Consider the following 14,968-nt stretch of genomic DNA (forward strand, 5'->3'; position numbering starts at 1 on the left):
CTAGAGATCAGTGGGAGGGTAAAAAGCTTCATTGACTAATCGCTCACCAAGGCGGGGTGAGCAGAGAGAGAGACAGAGACGAGAGAGCAGAGAGAGACAGAAAACACTAAACCACCAAAAATAGAGGGCAGACAACAAACATACAGGCATGCATACCAGTAATTGCACCAGAGAAACCATTGGCGGAGTGGCAGAGTGCGAGCGAAGAGAGACGAGTGGCAGAGTGCGAAGCGAGAGAGAGAGTGGGCAGAGTTGGCGACGCGAGAGAGAGAGAGTGGCAAGAGTGGCGAGCGCGAGAGAGAGAGTGGCAGAGTGCGAGCCCGAGAGCAGAGACGCTCGCCGCGCAGAGCTGCCCGCGAGCAGACGCAGAGTGGCACGAGTGCGCACCGCGACGACGCAGACGCAGACGTCCCGGCAAGACGTGCGAGCGAGAGAGAGGACGTGGCACGAGTGCGAGCGAGAGAGAGAGTGGCAGAGTGCGAGCGAGAGAGGAGAAGTGGCAAGTAAGTGCGAGCGAAGACGAGAGAGTGGCCAAGAGTGCGAGCGAGAGAGGAGTGGCAGAGTGCGAGCGAGGAGAGAGAGAGTGGCAGAGTGCGAGCGGAGAGAGAGCAGAGTGGGCGGAGTTGCGAGCGAGCCCAGAGAGCAGAGAGTGGAGAGTGCGAGGCGAGGAGAGAGAGAGAGAGTGCAGAGTGCGAGCGAGAGAGAGAGAGAGTGGACAGTAGTGCGAGCGAGGCAGAAGAGGCGTGGCAGAGTGCAGAGCGAGAGAGAGAGAGTGCGGAGTGCTGAGCCGAGAGAGAGAGAGAGAGTGGCAAGAGTGCGAGCGAGAGAGAGAGAGAGAGAGTGGCAGAGTGCGAGCGAGAGAGATGAGAGAGAGTGGAGAGTGCGAGCGAGAGGAGAGAGATGTGCAGAGTGCGAGCCAGACAACATACCAGCATCATACCAGTAATTGCAGCAGAAAAATAACCATCATCCAAGAAAAAAAACACAACGCACATACGTAACGGTGTTCACCAGCTCCCGAAACGCCCGCCAGCCACATTCCGGGTATTACCGGGGCGCTTTTATTACACTACCGTTGACCATACAGAGGGCCAGCAACAGATAAAAACACCCCGTATCAATGCACGTTTTATGTTTGTGCTGAGGGCCCGAATACAGTGTGAGCAGTGCGTAGCCAATGCGGCTCACACCCTTTAGCAGTGGTCAGCTAGCAGGGCGGGCAAGCCACCAGCAGCTAGAGATCACTGGGGGAGGGTAAGAAGCTTTCATTGCTAATTGCTCACCAACCGGCGAGAGAGAGAGAGAGAACAGAGAAAAGAGAGGACGCAGAGCGAGCGCTGCGCAAGCAGAGAGCGAGAAAGCGAGGCGAGCGCCGGCGCAACCCCCAGAGAGCGACGAGCGAGAGGCGACGGCCCGCCAGGCGCAACGAGAGAGGAGAGCGACCGAGCGAGAGCGCGCCGCAAGAGAGAGCGACGACGAGAGCGAGCAGCCCGCGCAAAGAGAGCGAAGAGCGAGAGCAGAGCGCGCGCAAAGAGAGCGAGAGTGGGAGCGCGACGCGCGCAGCGGGCAAAAGAGAGCGAGAGCGAGAGCCGCGCGGTGGCGGCAAAGAGAGAGCGAGAGCGAGAGCGGCGCGGCAAAGAGAGCGAGAGCGGGTCCGCTCTCAGGAGAATGAAGAGAGAGAGCGGAGCGAGAGCTGCGCGAGCTGAAGAGAGAGAGAGAAGAGCGAGAGCTGCGCGACGATTGAAGAAGAGAGAGCGAGAGCGATGAGCGCCGGCCGGACGATGAAGAAGAGAGAGAGAGGAGCGAGAAGCGAGCCGCGAGATGAAGAGAGATGAGAGAGAGCGAGAAGCGCGGACGATGAAGAGAGAGAGAGATGCGAGAGCGCGCGATGATTGAAGAGGAGCAGAGAGCGAAGCGCGCGAGAATTGAAGAAGAGAGAGAGAGAGCGAGAAGCGCGCAGAATGAAGAGAGAGAGAGAGAGGAGAGGCGCGCGAGATGAAGAGAGAGAGAGAGAGCGAGACGCGCGGCGAGATGAAGAGAGAGGAGAAGAGCGAGAGCGCGCGAGATGAAGAGAGAGAGACGAGAGCGAGAGCGCGCGAGATGAAGGCGAGAGAGATAGAGAAGCGAGAGCGCGAGATGAGAGAGAGAGAGAGAGCGAGAGCGCGAGATGAAGAGAGAGAGAGAGAGAGAGCGAGAGCGCGAGATGAAGAGAGAGAGAGAGAGAGCGAGCGAGCGCGAGACTGAAACGAGAGAGAGAAGAGCGAGAGCGCGAGATGAAGAGAGAGAGAGAGAGCGAGAGCGCGAGATGAAGAGAGAGAGAGAGAGCGAGAGCGCGAGATGAAGAGAGAGAGAGAGAGCGAGAGCGCGAGATGAAGAGAGAGCGAGAGCGAGAGCGCCGGAGATGGAAAGATGAGAGAGAGAGACGAGCTGGAGAGTGGCAGAGTGCGACGCGAGAGAGTGGCAGAGTGCGAGAGAGAGAGAGAGAGTGGCGAGTCGAAGGCCAGAGAAGAGAGAGAGGCAAAGAGTGCGAGAGGAGAGGAGAGAGAGGCGAGTGCGAGAGAGAGAGAGACGCAGTGGCTACGAGTCGAAGGCAAGACGAGAGAGAGAGAGTGGCATCGAGTCGAAGGCAGAGAGAAAGAGAGAGAGAGAGAGAGAGAGAGAGAGAAAGAGAAAGAAGCAGAAGCAGAAGCAGAGAGAGAAAGAGAAAGAAGCAGAAGCAGAAGCAGAGAGAGAAAGAGAAAGAAGCAGAAGCAGAGATAGAGAGAGAAAGAGAAAGAGAAAGAAGCAGAAGCAGAAGCAGAAGCAGAGAGAGAAAGAAGCAGAGAGAGAGAGAGAGAGAGAAAGAAGCAGAGAGAGAGAGAGAGAGAAGAAAAGAAGCAGAGAGAGAGAGAGAGAGAAGCAGAGAGAGAGANGAGAGAGAGAGAGAGAGAGAGAGAGAGAGAGAGAGAGAGAGACGACGACGAGAGAGAGAGAGAGAGAGAGAGAGAGAGAGAGAGAGAGCCAGAGAGCGAGAGATGAAGAGAGAGAGAGAGAGAGCCAGAGAGCGCGAGAGATGGAGAGAGAGAGAGCCAGAGAGCGCGAGAGATATGAAGAGAGAGAGAGCGAGAGTTCTGATGAATGTAGCCAATGTATAGGAATTAATGCTTACTACTTACCAGTAGCAGAAAGTCTCCTCGCTCCTTCTCCAGGCCTACGGTACCAGTGTGTGGAATATGAACTCTTACTTCGTCGAGATTTCACTTCATGATTCGTGAATATTAACAATATTCAGTCACATCACGCATAGGAGCTGCACACTAGCTCATTCACAAATATATGTGTGCAATAAGCGGGTTCCTGAAGATTCACGATAGTCAGTCACATCACGCATAGGAGCTGCACACTAGCTCATTCACAAATATATGTGTGCAATAAGCGGGTTCCTGAAGATTCACGATAGTCAGTCACATCACGCATAGGAGCTGCACACTAGCTCATTCCGTGCCACACTTAGCGTCATCCAAATAATAATGTGTGAATAAGCGAGGTTCCTTGAGATTCACGGACTAGCTCAGTCACATCACGCCCACAGAGAGCTGCCACATCTAGCTCATTCACAAATAATTTGTGCTGAATAGCTGGGTTCCTAGAATTCACGATAGTCAGTCACGTACGTTAGTACGTTCTTTGTGCTTGAATGCCCGAATAGTCCAATCCGATTTAGTCCAATCGGCCACACCTACGACTGTGATCAGTAGCAGGGCGGGCCATAACACAGCAGCATAGAGATCAGATGGAGGGTAAAGCTTCATTGCTAACTGCATTCAACCAAACGGCGGAGAGAAGGGAGAGAGAGCAGGAGAAAGAGAGAGAGCGCGAGAAGAGAAAAGAGAGAAGTGAGGCACAAGACACCAGGGAGGAACTAATCATACATTTTACTTATGCTGCTGAAGGCCCGGATACAGTGGCTCGGCAGTGTTTAGCACAATCGGCCACACCCCTACATGGTCAGCTAGCCAGGGCGGGCAAGCACAGCCAGCTATGCATGATCAGTTGGGAGGGTCAAAGCTTCAATTGCCTAATGGCTCACCAGGCCGGCGTGATCAGAGAGAGAGCAGAGAGACCAGAAAAACACCAAACACCCAAAATAGAGCAAGACAACAACATACAGCATCATTACAGTACTTCGACACGAAAAATTTACGAGAGTCGCTGGCAGAGTGCGAGCGAGAGAGGGAGGAGAGTGGCCGAGTGCGAGGCGAGACGAGAGAGAGTTGCAGAGTGCGCAAGCGAGAGAGAGAGAGTGCAGAGTTGCGAGCGAGAGAGAGCGAGTGGCGAGAGTGCGAGCGAGAGAGAGAGAGGCGAGTGCGACGGCGAGAGCAGAGAGAGTGGCAGGTGCGAGCGAGAGAGATGGCAGATGGCAAGTGCCGAGCGAGACTGAGAGAGAGTGGCAGAGTGCGAGCAGAGAGAGAGAGAGGCAGAGTGCGAGGCAGAGAGAGAGCGAGAGAGTGGCAGAGTGCGAGGCAGAGAGAGAGAGTGGCAGAGTGCGAGGCAGAGAGAGAGAGAGTGGCAGAGTGCGAGGCAGAGAGAGAGAGAGGCAGAGTGGCAGAGTGCGAGGCAGAGAGAGAGAGAGGCAGAGTGAGAGAGAGAGAGGCAGAGTGAGAGAGAGGCAGAGTGAGAGAGAGGCAGAGTGAGAGACGAGCAGAGTGAGAGAGAGGCGAGTGAGGAGAAGAGGCCCGAGTGACGAGAGCGGCACGAGTGAGAGAGGCAGGTGCGAGGCAGACGAGAGAGAGTTTTCAGGTGCGAGGCAGAGAGAAGAGGAGGCAGAGTGCGACGGCAGAGAGAGAGCAGGAGACGGCAGAGTGAGAGAGAGAAGAGAGAGAGAGAGAGGCCAAGAGTGAGAGAGACGCGAGTGAGAGCGAGAGGCCAGAGTGAGAGAGCAAGGCAGAGTGAGACTGGAGAGAGGCAGAGTGAGAGAGAGGCAGAGAGAGAGAGAGAGAACGAGGCAGAGAGAGAGAGAGAGAGAAAGAGGCAGAGAGAGGCAGAGAGAGAGAAGCAGCCAGACAACATACAGCATCATACAGTAATTGCACAGAAAAATTGGACTAACGAAATCCACACGTAACTCATAAGACACAACGACAACGTAACGGTGTTCACACCGGGTATGCCGGGGTTTTTATTACACACCAGCAGTTTTTATTACCAGCAGCTAGAGATCAGTGGGATGGTAAAAGCTTCATTGCTAATGCTCACCAAGCGGGCGAGAGAGGAGAGAGATACAAGTAATACGCGTTTCCGATATCAAATGTGTAGATGCGTAGATGCGTAGATGAAAGAGAGGAAGAAAGATATAGAGAGGGAGAGAAAGCGAGAGAAAGCGAGAGAAGAGAGAGAGAAAGCGAGAGAAAGCGAGAGAGAGAGATGAAGAGAGAGAGAGAGCGAGAGATGAAGAGAGAGAGAGATGAAAGCAGAGAGGAGAGGACCGCGACGAGATGAAATGGTAGACGAGAGGAGAGCGCAGAGAGCGAGAGATGAGAGCAGCGAGAGAGGCAGAGAGCGGAGATGAAGAGAGAGAGAGAGAGCGAGAGATGAAGAGAGCCGAGAGATGAGAGAGCGAAGAGATGAAGAGGCGAGAGATGAAGAGAGCGGAGGATGAAGAGAGACGAGAGATTGCAAGAGAGCGAGAGATGAGAGAGGCGAGAAGATGAGAGAGCGAGAGATTGAAGCAGAGCCGAGAGATGAAGAGGAGCGAGGATGAGAGCGAGAGATGAGAGAGCGAGAGATTGAGAGAGCGAGAGATGAGAGAGCGAGAGAGCGAGGATGAAGAGAGCGATGAGATTGAGAGGCGAAGAGATGAGAAGCGAGAGAGCGAGAGATGAAGAGAGCGGAGAGATGAAGAGAGCGAGAGTGAGAGACGCGAGAGATGAAGAGAGCGAGAGATGAGAGAAGCCGAACCGAACCGAACACAATACAATACAGAAACAATCAAATGATTAGAGAGAGAGAGAGAGGGGGGAATGAAAGAGAAGAGAACAGAGCGAACAGAGCGAGAGCGATAGAGGGGGAAGAAGGAGAGCGAGGAGAGAAGAAAGAGAAGCCGAGGAGAGCCGGAGAGCGACGACCTAATACTTAAACCTATATTCCGTGACCTATATACCAGGCACGGCATAAGTTCGAAACACTAAGACACAAAATCTGGCCTCTAAGTACTATAGCGCCGTATCGCTAAAACCAAATCTAGAGTACAGACAATACAAGTATTACGTGTTTCCGATATCAAAAGTGGCGTAATGCGTAGATCGCGTGGAAATCTATTAGCAATGTACTAGAATTAATGCTTACTACTTACCAGTAGCAGAACAGTCTCCAGCTTCGTTCTCCAGGTCTACAGGCTACCAGTGTGTGAAATATGAACTCTTTTGATTGGTTGGTTCTTCGCTCGAGATTTCACTTCATGATTCGTGAATGGGTTCCTGAAGATTCACGATAGTCAGTCACATCACGCATAGGAGCTGCACACTAGCTCATTCACAAATATATGTGTGCAATAAGCGGGTTTCTGAAGATTCACGATAGTCAGTCACATCACGCATAGGAGCTGCACACTAGCTCATTCACAAATATATGTGTGCAATAAGCGGGTTCCTGAAGATTCACGATAGTCAGTCACATCACGCATAGGAGCTGCACACTAGCTCATTCACAAATATATGTGTGCAATAAGCGGGTTCCTGAAGATTCACGATAGTCAGTCACGTACGTTAGTACGTTACTTTGTGCTGAAGGCCCGAATAGCCAATCGAATTAGCCAATCGGCCATGGTCAGCTAGCAGCGGCCGGCCGCAAAACCACAGCAGCTACGAGATTCAGTGGGGGTCCCGGAGGGTAAACAGCTTCATTGCCCTAATTGCTCACAAACGGCGACGAGCAGAGGGAAGAGAGAGAGACAGAAAGATGCGAGAGCGACAGAGATAGAGAAAGGAGAGAGTGAGACAGAGACACAGCGGAGCAAGGAGAAACTAATCATACATTTACTTTGTGCTGGAAGGCCTCCGAATACAGTCGTGAGCAGTTGTTTAGCCAATCGGCCACACCCTACATCGGTCAGCTAGGCAAGGCGCGGCAAGCCACCAGCAGCTAGATCTAGTGGGAGGGTAAAGCTTCATGCCTACATGCGCCTCACCAGGCGGCGGGTGACAGAGCAGAGGAGAGAGCAGACAGAAAAACACCAAACACCAAAAACTAGAGCAGACAACAACATACAGGCAGTCATACAGTAATTGCCCCACAGAAAATTAGAGAGAGCTCGGCCCAGCAGTGCGAGCGAGAGAGCAGCAGAGTGGCCAGACCCAGTGCGCAGCCGCAGAGACAGCAGAGTGCAAGAGTGCGAGCGAGAGAGAGAGAGTGGCGCAGGAGGGCGAGCGAGAGAGAGAGAGTGCCTCAGAGTGCCGGAAGCCGAGAGAGACAGAGTAGGGCCAGAGCTGCGAAGCGAGATGAGAGATCCGAGAGTGGCAGACAGAGTGCGCAGCGAGTAAGCAGAGACAGAGAGTGGCACAGTGCGAGCGAGCAGGAGAGAGACATTGAGAGTGGTGGCACAGTGCGAGCGAGAGCAGACGAGGAGAGTGGCACAGTGCCGGCAGGCGCAGGAGAGAGAGAGATGGCGACAGTGCGAGCGAGAGAGAGAGAGAGTGGCCCAGAGTGCGAGCGGAGAGCAGGGAGGTGTGGTGTTGGGTATGAGGAGTTGGCACAGTTGTTGCGATGATTTGTGAGGAGTATGCAGGTGGGAGAGAGTGCACATGTGGTGTGATGTTGTTCTGCGGTTGCAGGGTATGAGGTCGAGTTGTGTGTGCTGTGTTATGGTCTTGGTTTTATTGTGTTTTTGGGTGGCGTATAGAATGAGAGTGGTTGGTCTCTACGAGGTGAGTCGTGAGCGATGTGGTGTGTAGTGTGTATGATGTGGATGGAGGAGAGAGAGTGGCACAGTGCCGAGCGAGACCAGAGAGCAGTGGCACAGTGCGGAGCGACGATGGCAGAACGAGAGTGCGGCCACAGTCTGCTGATGGTGTGTGGAGAGGAGTAGGTGCAGAGCAGAGAGAGAGAGAGCTGTGTGGGGCGAGGAGTGTGCTGTGGAGTGTGTGTGCCCAGATGAGGTGCGACAGAGTGGCATGAGAGAGAGAGTAGCTGTTCTGGTGCAGAGAGGAGTAGGTAGTATCGTGGAGCGAGGAGAGTGAGAAGCAGAGAACAGAAGCAGAGAGAGAGCAGAGAGAGAAGAGGACNAGAGATGAAGAGAGCTTGTTCTCTCTCTTGTTCTCTTTTTCTCTTTCTTCCCCCCTCTCTCTCTCTCTCTAATCATTTTGATTGTTTCTGTATTGTATTGTGTTCGGTTCGGTTCGGTTTCTCTCTCTCGCTCTCGCTCTTGTTCTCTGAGAGCGAGAGCGAGAGCGAGACCTATATACCTATATACCTATATTCCGTGACCTATATACAGGCCACCGGCATAAGTTGAAAAACACTAAACACAAAATCTGGCTCTAGTACTATAGCCCGCGTAGTCGCTAAACCAAATCTAGAGTACAGAAATACAAGTAATACGTGTTTCCGATATCAAATGCGTAGATGCGTAGATGCGTGGCAAATTATAGCCAATGTATAGGAATTAATGCTTACTACTTACCAGTAGCAGAAAGTCTCCTCGCTCCTTCTCCAGGTCTACGGTACCAGTGTGTGAAATATGAACTCTTATTGATTGGTTGGTTCTTCGTCGAGATTTCACTTCATGATTCGTGAATATTCACAATATTCAGATGCCATCACCAGCATAGGAGCTGCACACTAGCTCATTCGCAAATATATGTGTGCAATAAGCGGGTTCCTGAATATTCACGATAGTCAGTCACATCACGCATAGGAGCTGCACACTAGCTCATTCACAAATATATGTGTGCAATAAGCGGGTTTCTGAATATGCACGATATTCACATCACGCATAGGAGCTGCACACTAGCTCATTACATAGCCTGTATCGGTCACTGTAGCCTGTTTTACATGAATGTGGGTTTTGAATGTGGGTTGTGACAGCAATAACACCAGCAGTCTGGAAAATCACCACGTCAAGGACAGAGACATTGCCGATAATCGCTCGTTCACACACGCGCGCGCGCACGCACGCACGCACGCACACATATATATGTAACTAACATGCCTTTTTCGCCGACAAGACGTTATTCCGGGCCTGATGTTCGGCCCGGGTATAGTTCATTGCAGGAACGACCACTGGACTAACGGAATAGCCAATCGGCCACACCCTATATGATCAGCTAGCAGGGCGGGCAAGCCACCAGCAGCTAGAGATCAGTGGGAGGGTAAAAGCTTCATTGCTAATCCTCACCAAGCGGCGAGAGAGAGAGACAGAAAGAGAGCGCGCGCGAGAGAGCGAGAGCTAGAGAGAGTGAAGAGAGAGCGAAAGAGAGCGAAAGAGAGCGACAGAGAGTGAGACAGAGACAGAGACAGAGAGAACTAATCATACGTTACTTTGTGCTGAAGGCCCGTATACATTGGTGAGCAGTGCTTAGCCAATCGGCCACACCCTACATGGTCAGCTAGCAGGGCGGGCAAGCCACCAGCAGCTAGAGATCAGTGGGAGGGTAAAAGCTTCATTGCTAATGCTCACCAAAGCGGCAAGAGAGAGAGAGAAGGAGCGCGCGCGAGAGAGAGCGAGAGAGAGTAAAGAGAGAGAGAGAGAGCGACAGAGAGTAAAGAGAGAGAGCGACAGAGATAGAGAAAGTGAGAGCGAGACAGAGACAGAGACAAAGACAGACAGAACTAATCATACGTTACTTTGTGCTGAAGGCCCGAATACAGTGGTGAGCAGTGCTTAGCCAATCGGCCACACCCTACATGGTCAGCTAGCAGGGCGGGCAAGCCACCAGCAGCTAGAGATCAGTGGGAGGGTAAAAGCTTCATTGCTAATTCTCAACAAGCAGCGAGAGAGAGACAGAAAAAGAGCGCACGCGAGAGCGAGAGAGAGTGAAGAGAGAGAGCGAGAGAGCGACAGAGAAGGTAAAAGCTTCATTGCTAATGCTTACCAAGCGGCGTGTTCCTCGTCTTGCCTAGTGTATCCTTGCAGCAGGAAGGCGGCAGCAGGCGGCGTGATCCTCGTCCTGCGTGGTGTGTCTTTAGGTAGACTCTGACTGAGCTCCGATGCAGGGCGGGCAGCTATATATACAGCCGTGAGGACATCACGTGGGCAAAGTCATGTGACCCCCACGTGTGATCTGCAGGTGTCCCGTCCAATTAAACCATAGGTCAAGTGGTGCCGCATGGCTTTCCCTCCCAATCCGCTGGCTACGAAGCCAGTTTCTCTACGAATCCGTGGCAAGGTTGAATCAAGGTACGAATCCGTGGCAAGGTTGAATCAAGGTACGAATCCGTGGCAAGGTTGAATCAAGGTTGAAGCAATAGGTTGAAGCAATAGGTTGTTTATTTAGCATTATTTTTCTTCATTGAGACGCTCCAAGTGCCTGTGACTGCGTAGGGGCCTGGAAGGGGCGTACTAACAATAGACTATATTGGTGGCTAGGCATATATTGTAAACATACGGACGGACGGACGCTCATGCCATTGTACAAGCTCCACCTGACTGTGTCAGATGAGCTAAAAAATGATGGTGATAAACACGAAATGTATTTACTACCAAAGTCTCAATGTTTGCGTATCCCTATCGACTAATAGTTCCACGTAAATGCGTGTAAATTCTATTTTGCAACACGCAACCTCCCCGTACGCACCCTGCTGTGCACAATCAACAGTATCACGACATGTTCCGTCACACTTATATGAGAGCAAGTATCAAAATAATTACCTTTATGATCATAAAAGTTAAATAACTTAGGGGGCCTATGCCATAACATGTAACATTACAAATAGGACTATATGTGTGAATCACGTGTTATCATGTATATACGTGTGTGCGTGAACAGGGTATGAACCTCAAATAATTTGTATAATATGTGTAATTAATTAACACAGCACTGATTAACACTGATTAACACAGCAACAAACAGGATTAAAAGTTTGTGCAAATTGATTAAATATCGGTACAAGTGTAATAAATTTACGTAGATCAAATACTGTAGATCAATTGTGTAGCCGTGACATATTCATGCATCGGTTACAGGGATGGCACGCTTAGGATGATGTTAGAACAGAATGTAAAGGTTAAATTACATTAATTAGCAAACGCAGAAACTAGCAGTATGTTTATTTTATGATAAATAAGTTTCAACAACAGCATGACTGCTTGGTCTAATTACTCTGTTTTGCCAAGTGAAATGGCTTAAGATTGCCACCAGGTGGCAGCATGTACCAAAAGCCAGAAAGCAAACTTAAGCATAGGAAACTATTATATGCACTCCTATATACAGAGTTATTTATGAGAGTAATAATCAAAATAGTCACCATAATAAGCAAAAATTCGATTAATTTTTTGCCAACATTATAATAGCAGCATGCATAGAAATAGGATTATATATGTGAATCATGTATTATAAGTGAAATGGCTTAAAATTCTCACCAGGTGGCAGGATGTACCAAGAGCCAGAAAGCAAGCTCAAGCATGGGTAACTATTATATAAACTCCTGTGTACATAGATTATTATTATTATTATTATTATCATTATTCCTATTTGGCCTTACCTCGATTTAACATGGGTACGCCGACCGAACTGTTGGGTATGCCAACCAACTTCATCTTACTACGTCCACACCACATACCTATGTGCGGGCGCGCGCACGCACATATATAAACGCGCTCGAGCGAGCTCACACACATACACACACTTATATGAGCGCAAGTATGAAAATGGTTAATTTTATCATCATAAAAGTTAAATAACTTATGCCAACATCAAGGAAACTCCAGTCTGTTCCAAAGGAGAGCACGCCAGCGAGTCACCTTAAAATGTAGGTCCCTAACCCTAACCCTAACCCTAACCCTAACCCTATCAGATAGTTACCAGGGTACGTTCCGGCAGTACCCTGGGGGACAGAGACCCTATAATGAGCAACAGTAACACCCTGATTTCAAGTGATTATTGACACCAAGGAATCTATATACATATCATAATACACTCCCCTCTGTTATAAAGCTAATCTGTGTCCTTAGCTCTGAGCACAATAGATACACTCAAACTAACCATAAGAAATGTTTGCTGTGGAAGTACAAGCCCAAAACACCCTCAAATAAACTGAAACTTCCACCCTCCCACCAAGATTAGGCCTGATCCTGATCTGTTGTTTTTTGTTTTGTCTGATTATTCACCCTGGAGGTGGTCTGGTTTTCACCCACATAGTACCTTGTGTACCTATATGGTGTTGATAGGCAGTTGTTTTTTACTGACAGGGCCATGGTGGCAAAGTACTGTGGAGGAATCGGCCGGGTTCACTGTGCTTCATGCAAAAGGGATCCAAGCTGGTTCGACCCAAGGACTCTGTATTTTACTATACTACTTACTTTGACGACTGCATCGGAGCAGGTCGTTTATTGGAGCTGAATGAATATAGGTAACCACATAACATCCATGTATAGCTTGTTGTTTTCCATTACATTTTAAAATATTATAATATATAAGTTACTATTTTATAATATTTCATTGTTACTGTTAGGCCTATGTCAATGTTTTATGTAGACCAAATTTGGGCCAGTCTGTCGAACCCATTTACAATTCCAATGGTGGTTAAAATTTGCATATAGAGAGCGCGTATTTCTGCTGATAGATGGCGTAACAAAATACCAGATTTCAGTACGGTTGTGGCCGGCCACATACCTACGGCAATTAAGTATATCTCGACATGAATTTCTGAGTAAGTATAAGTAATTATGCTGTGTTTGTGTATGTGAAACCTAATAAAAGGTTATAATTGTCATTTACTCTAGTTAGGATTATGCTCATTTACATTATCTTGACTATTTTAGCATTAATAAGTTAATTAGGACATTAATGAAATTTATTGAATGTGTCAATGGTTTTTAATGCTGGTTTGCTATTTCTGTTTAAGGGTTAGGGATGATGATTATGAGGAGGAAACCAAGGTTGAACCTGTAAGCTCCCAATTGGGTTCCAGTAGTGATGAGGGCAGTGAACGATTTGACAGCGCAACAACTTCCAAAAAAAGGTAACTGCTGTCTGTAGCAGAGGGTTTAGGATGCTATAAATATCTGGAATGTCTTTCCGTAGAAATGCATCTCATTGTGAAATAAAACTAAGGAAACGTGAGATTCACGTTACGAATCTCGTAATACGGCAAATTTTCGAGGCCACATCGCCCATTCCAGGGGCTTGCGCTACCCGTTATACAGTCCTAACCTGATGAACCATGTAATTGTTTTGGGTAAAAATTGCTGCACCAGATCAGAATAGCCTAGCTTGCTCTTATACTCACTGCACAACTAGATCTTCTGTCATTGCCAGATGTTTATATATGCTTTTCTTGTCTCATAAGACGAAACAAGTACACAGACAAGGACGATAATGGAATTGTACACTACATCAAGAAACATAATCTCTCCAATCAAGTTAGAGGCAGGGCCATGTGGGTCACGATGGAAAAGAAAAACGTACGTCGTGTAGATTTCTTTAGTGATGATGGACAGAGGAAACAATAAAGAGAACTCACATTTTTTCGGGGCCATAAGCTTCTGTCTTTTCCCACAATACATTGCTAAATATGCAAGGTTTCAGATCCTAGTTATCTTGCCACTATGTGGTGCTATGAACGTGATAGGAAATTACAGATATATGTTTGTACATAGAGTGAGACATTGAAACATGTCATGATTTCAGTGTTTGTATGCTATGAGACAACATGTAGGGGGTCAGCTCTATGCCTTGTTTTTATTCATAAGTAAGATGTATAAATAGCTTTCAAGTTGACTCTAAAAGCTTGAAATATTTCCTCGTGTTTTTTTACAATTACAGTCTTCATGTTTATGAGCAAACATAATCTGTAATTATTTTTTTCACCAGGTGGTACCGGGTCATACGTGGGAAAGCCTCAAGAGTAGGTACCTCCGAATCATTGTAAAAAAGTCCCCACAGTAGGCGTCCACAGTCAAAGTTTCCAACACATTGGTCGCTGATCAGGATGTCTTTGTGTTTAATCCACTATTTTAGTAACATCTTTTATTTGCAATTGAATATTGGAAAAAGTACTCAATGTTAGTGGAGTGGGTGGTTCCACACAGTCATAAATTGTCCTGTGCCCCATTGTCAAATAAATAATAGATAGTTATGATAGCCTAGTCTTATGAGAGCTTAACTCTTGATGTTTCTAAAGTGTAAAATATATGCATTATGTCCTGGAATTGTCTTGTAAAAATTATCCCAAAATGAAATTCCATGAGGTGGGAGCTGCTGTCCCTTATAGAGTGCAATGTCTGTATTGTTTATTACATAAACAATTTTCGTAAACTCAGCATGTGTAATATGTGTTTTGTTTCAATAATTATTATTTTTGTCTCAACTGTGGTTTAAACAACGAGTTTGCATGTTTATAGCTTATATATAGGTAGTATTTTGTATAAAAATAACAGTTAACAGTTTATTGTGATATATCTACTACGTTGTGTTCGTGTTTCATCTTTTATCTTTGTATTTGTTTTACATTATTAGGATATTTCTACAGTACTACTTAAACATGAACGTACAAATAAAATTGGAATAAAATGAAAATGGTTGTGAAATCAAAATAGAAATGAAAATGAATTTGAATAAAAATGAAAACGAATTTGAAGGAAAATTTAGCAATAACGCGTCTCAGCCACATATAAAGAGTTCCCAATATTACTTGCAGTGTAAAGCCCGGCGCACACGTGAGTTATTTTACTCAGGTAAAATGATGCATGAGTCATTTTACTCAGCGTGTGCGATGGATTTTCGTTGAGTAATTTGACGGCATTCAATCATTTTACTCAATATAAAAGCCCGGT

The 14,968-nt window shown here is 47.9% G+C and overlaps 1 protein-coding gene across 1 annotated transcript; it reads left to right on the forward strand.

Annotated features, from left to right (window-relative positions):
• Positions 1–821: 821 nt before the first annotated feature.
• On the forward strand, positions 822–14,144 carry LOC106814934 (telomeric repeat-binding factor 2-interacting protein 1-like; the record flags this gene model as incomplete). The annotated part of the gene is made up of 9 exons (XM_014819315.1): positions 822–840; positions 880–942; positions 1,146–1,159; positions 2,969–3,019; positions 4,292–4,336; positions 12,383–12,543; positions 13,039–13,155; positions 13,483–13,597; positions 14,007–14,144. Coding segments are annotated over 9 exons (660 nt in total), but the record flags the coding sequence as incomplete, so codon positions are not given.
• Between the last annotated feature and the right edge of the window lie 824 nt (positions 14,145–14,968).

The sequence above is a fragment of the Priapulus caudatus genome, unplaced genomic scaffold (genome assembly GCF_000485595.1).
Source record: "Priapulus caudatus unplaced genomic scaffold, Priapulus_caudatus-5.0.1 Scaffold1008, whole genome shotgun sequence".
Lineage (NCBI taxonomy): Eukaryota > Metazoa > Priapulida > Priapulimorpha > Priapulimorphida > Priapulidae > Priapulus > Priapulus caudatus.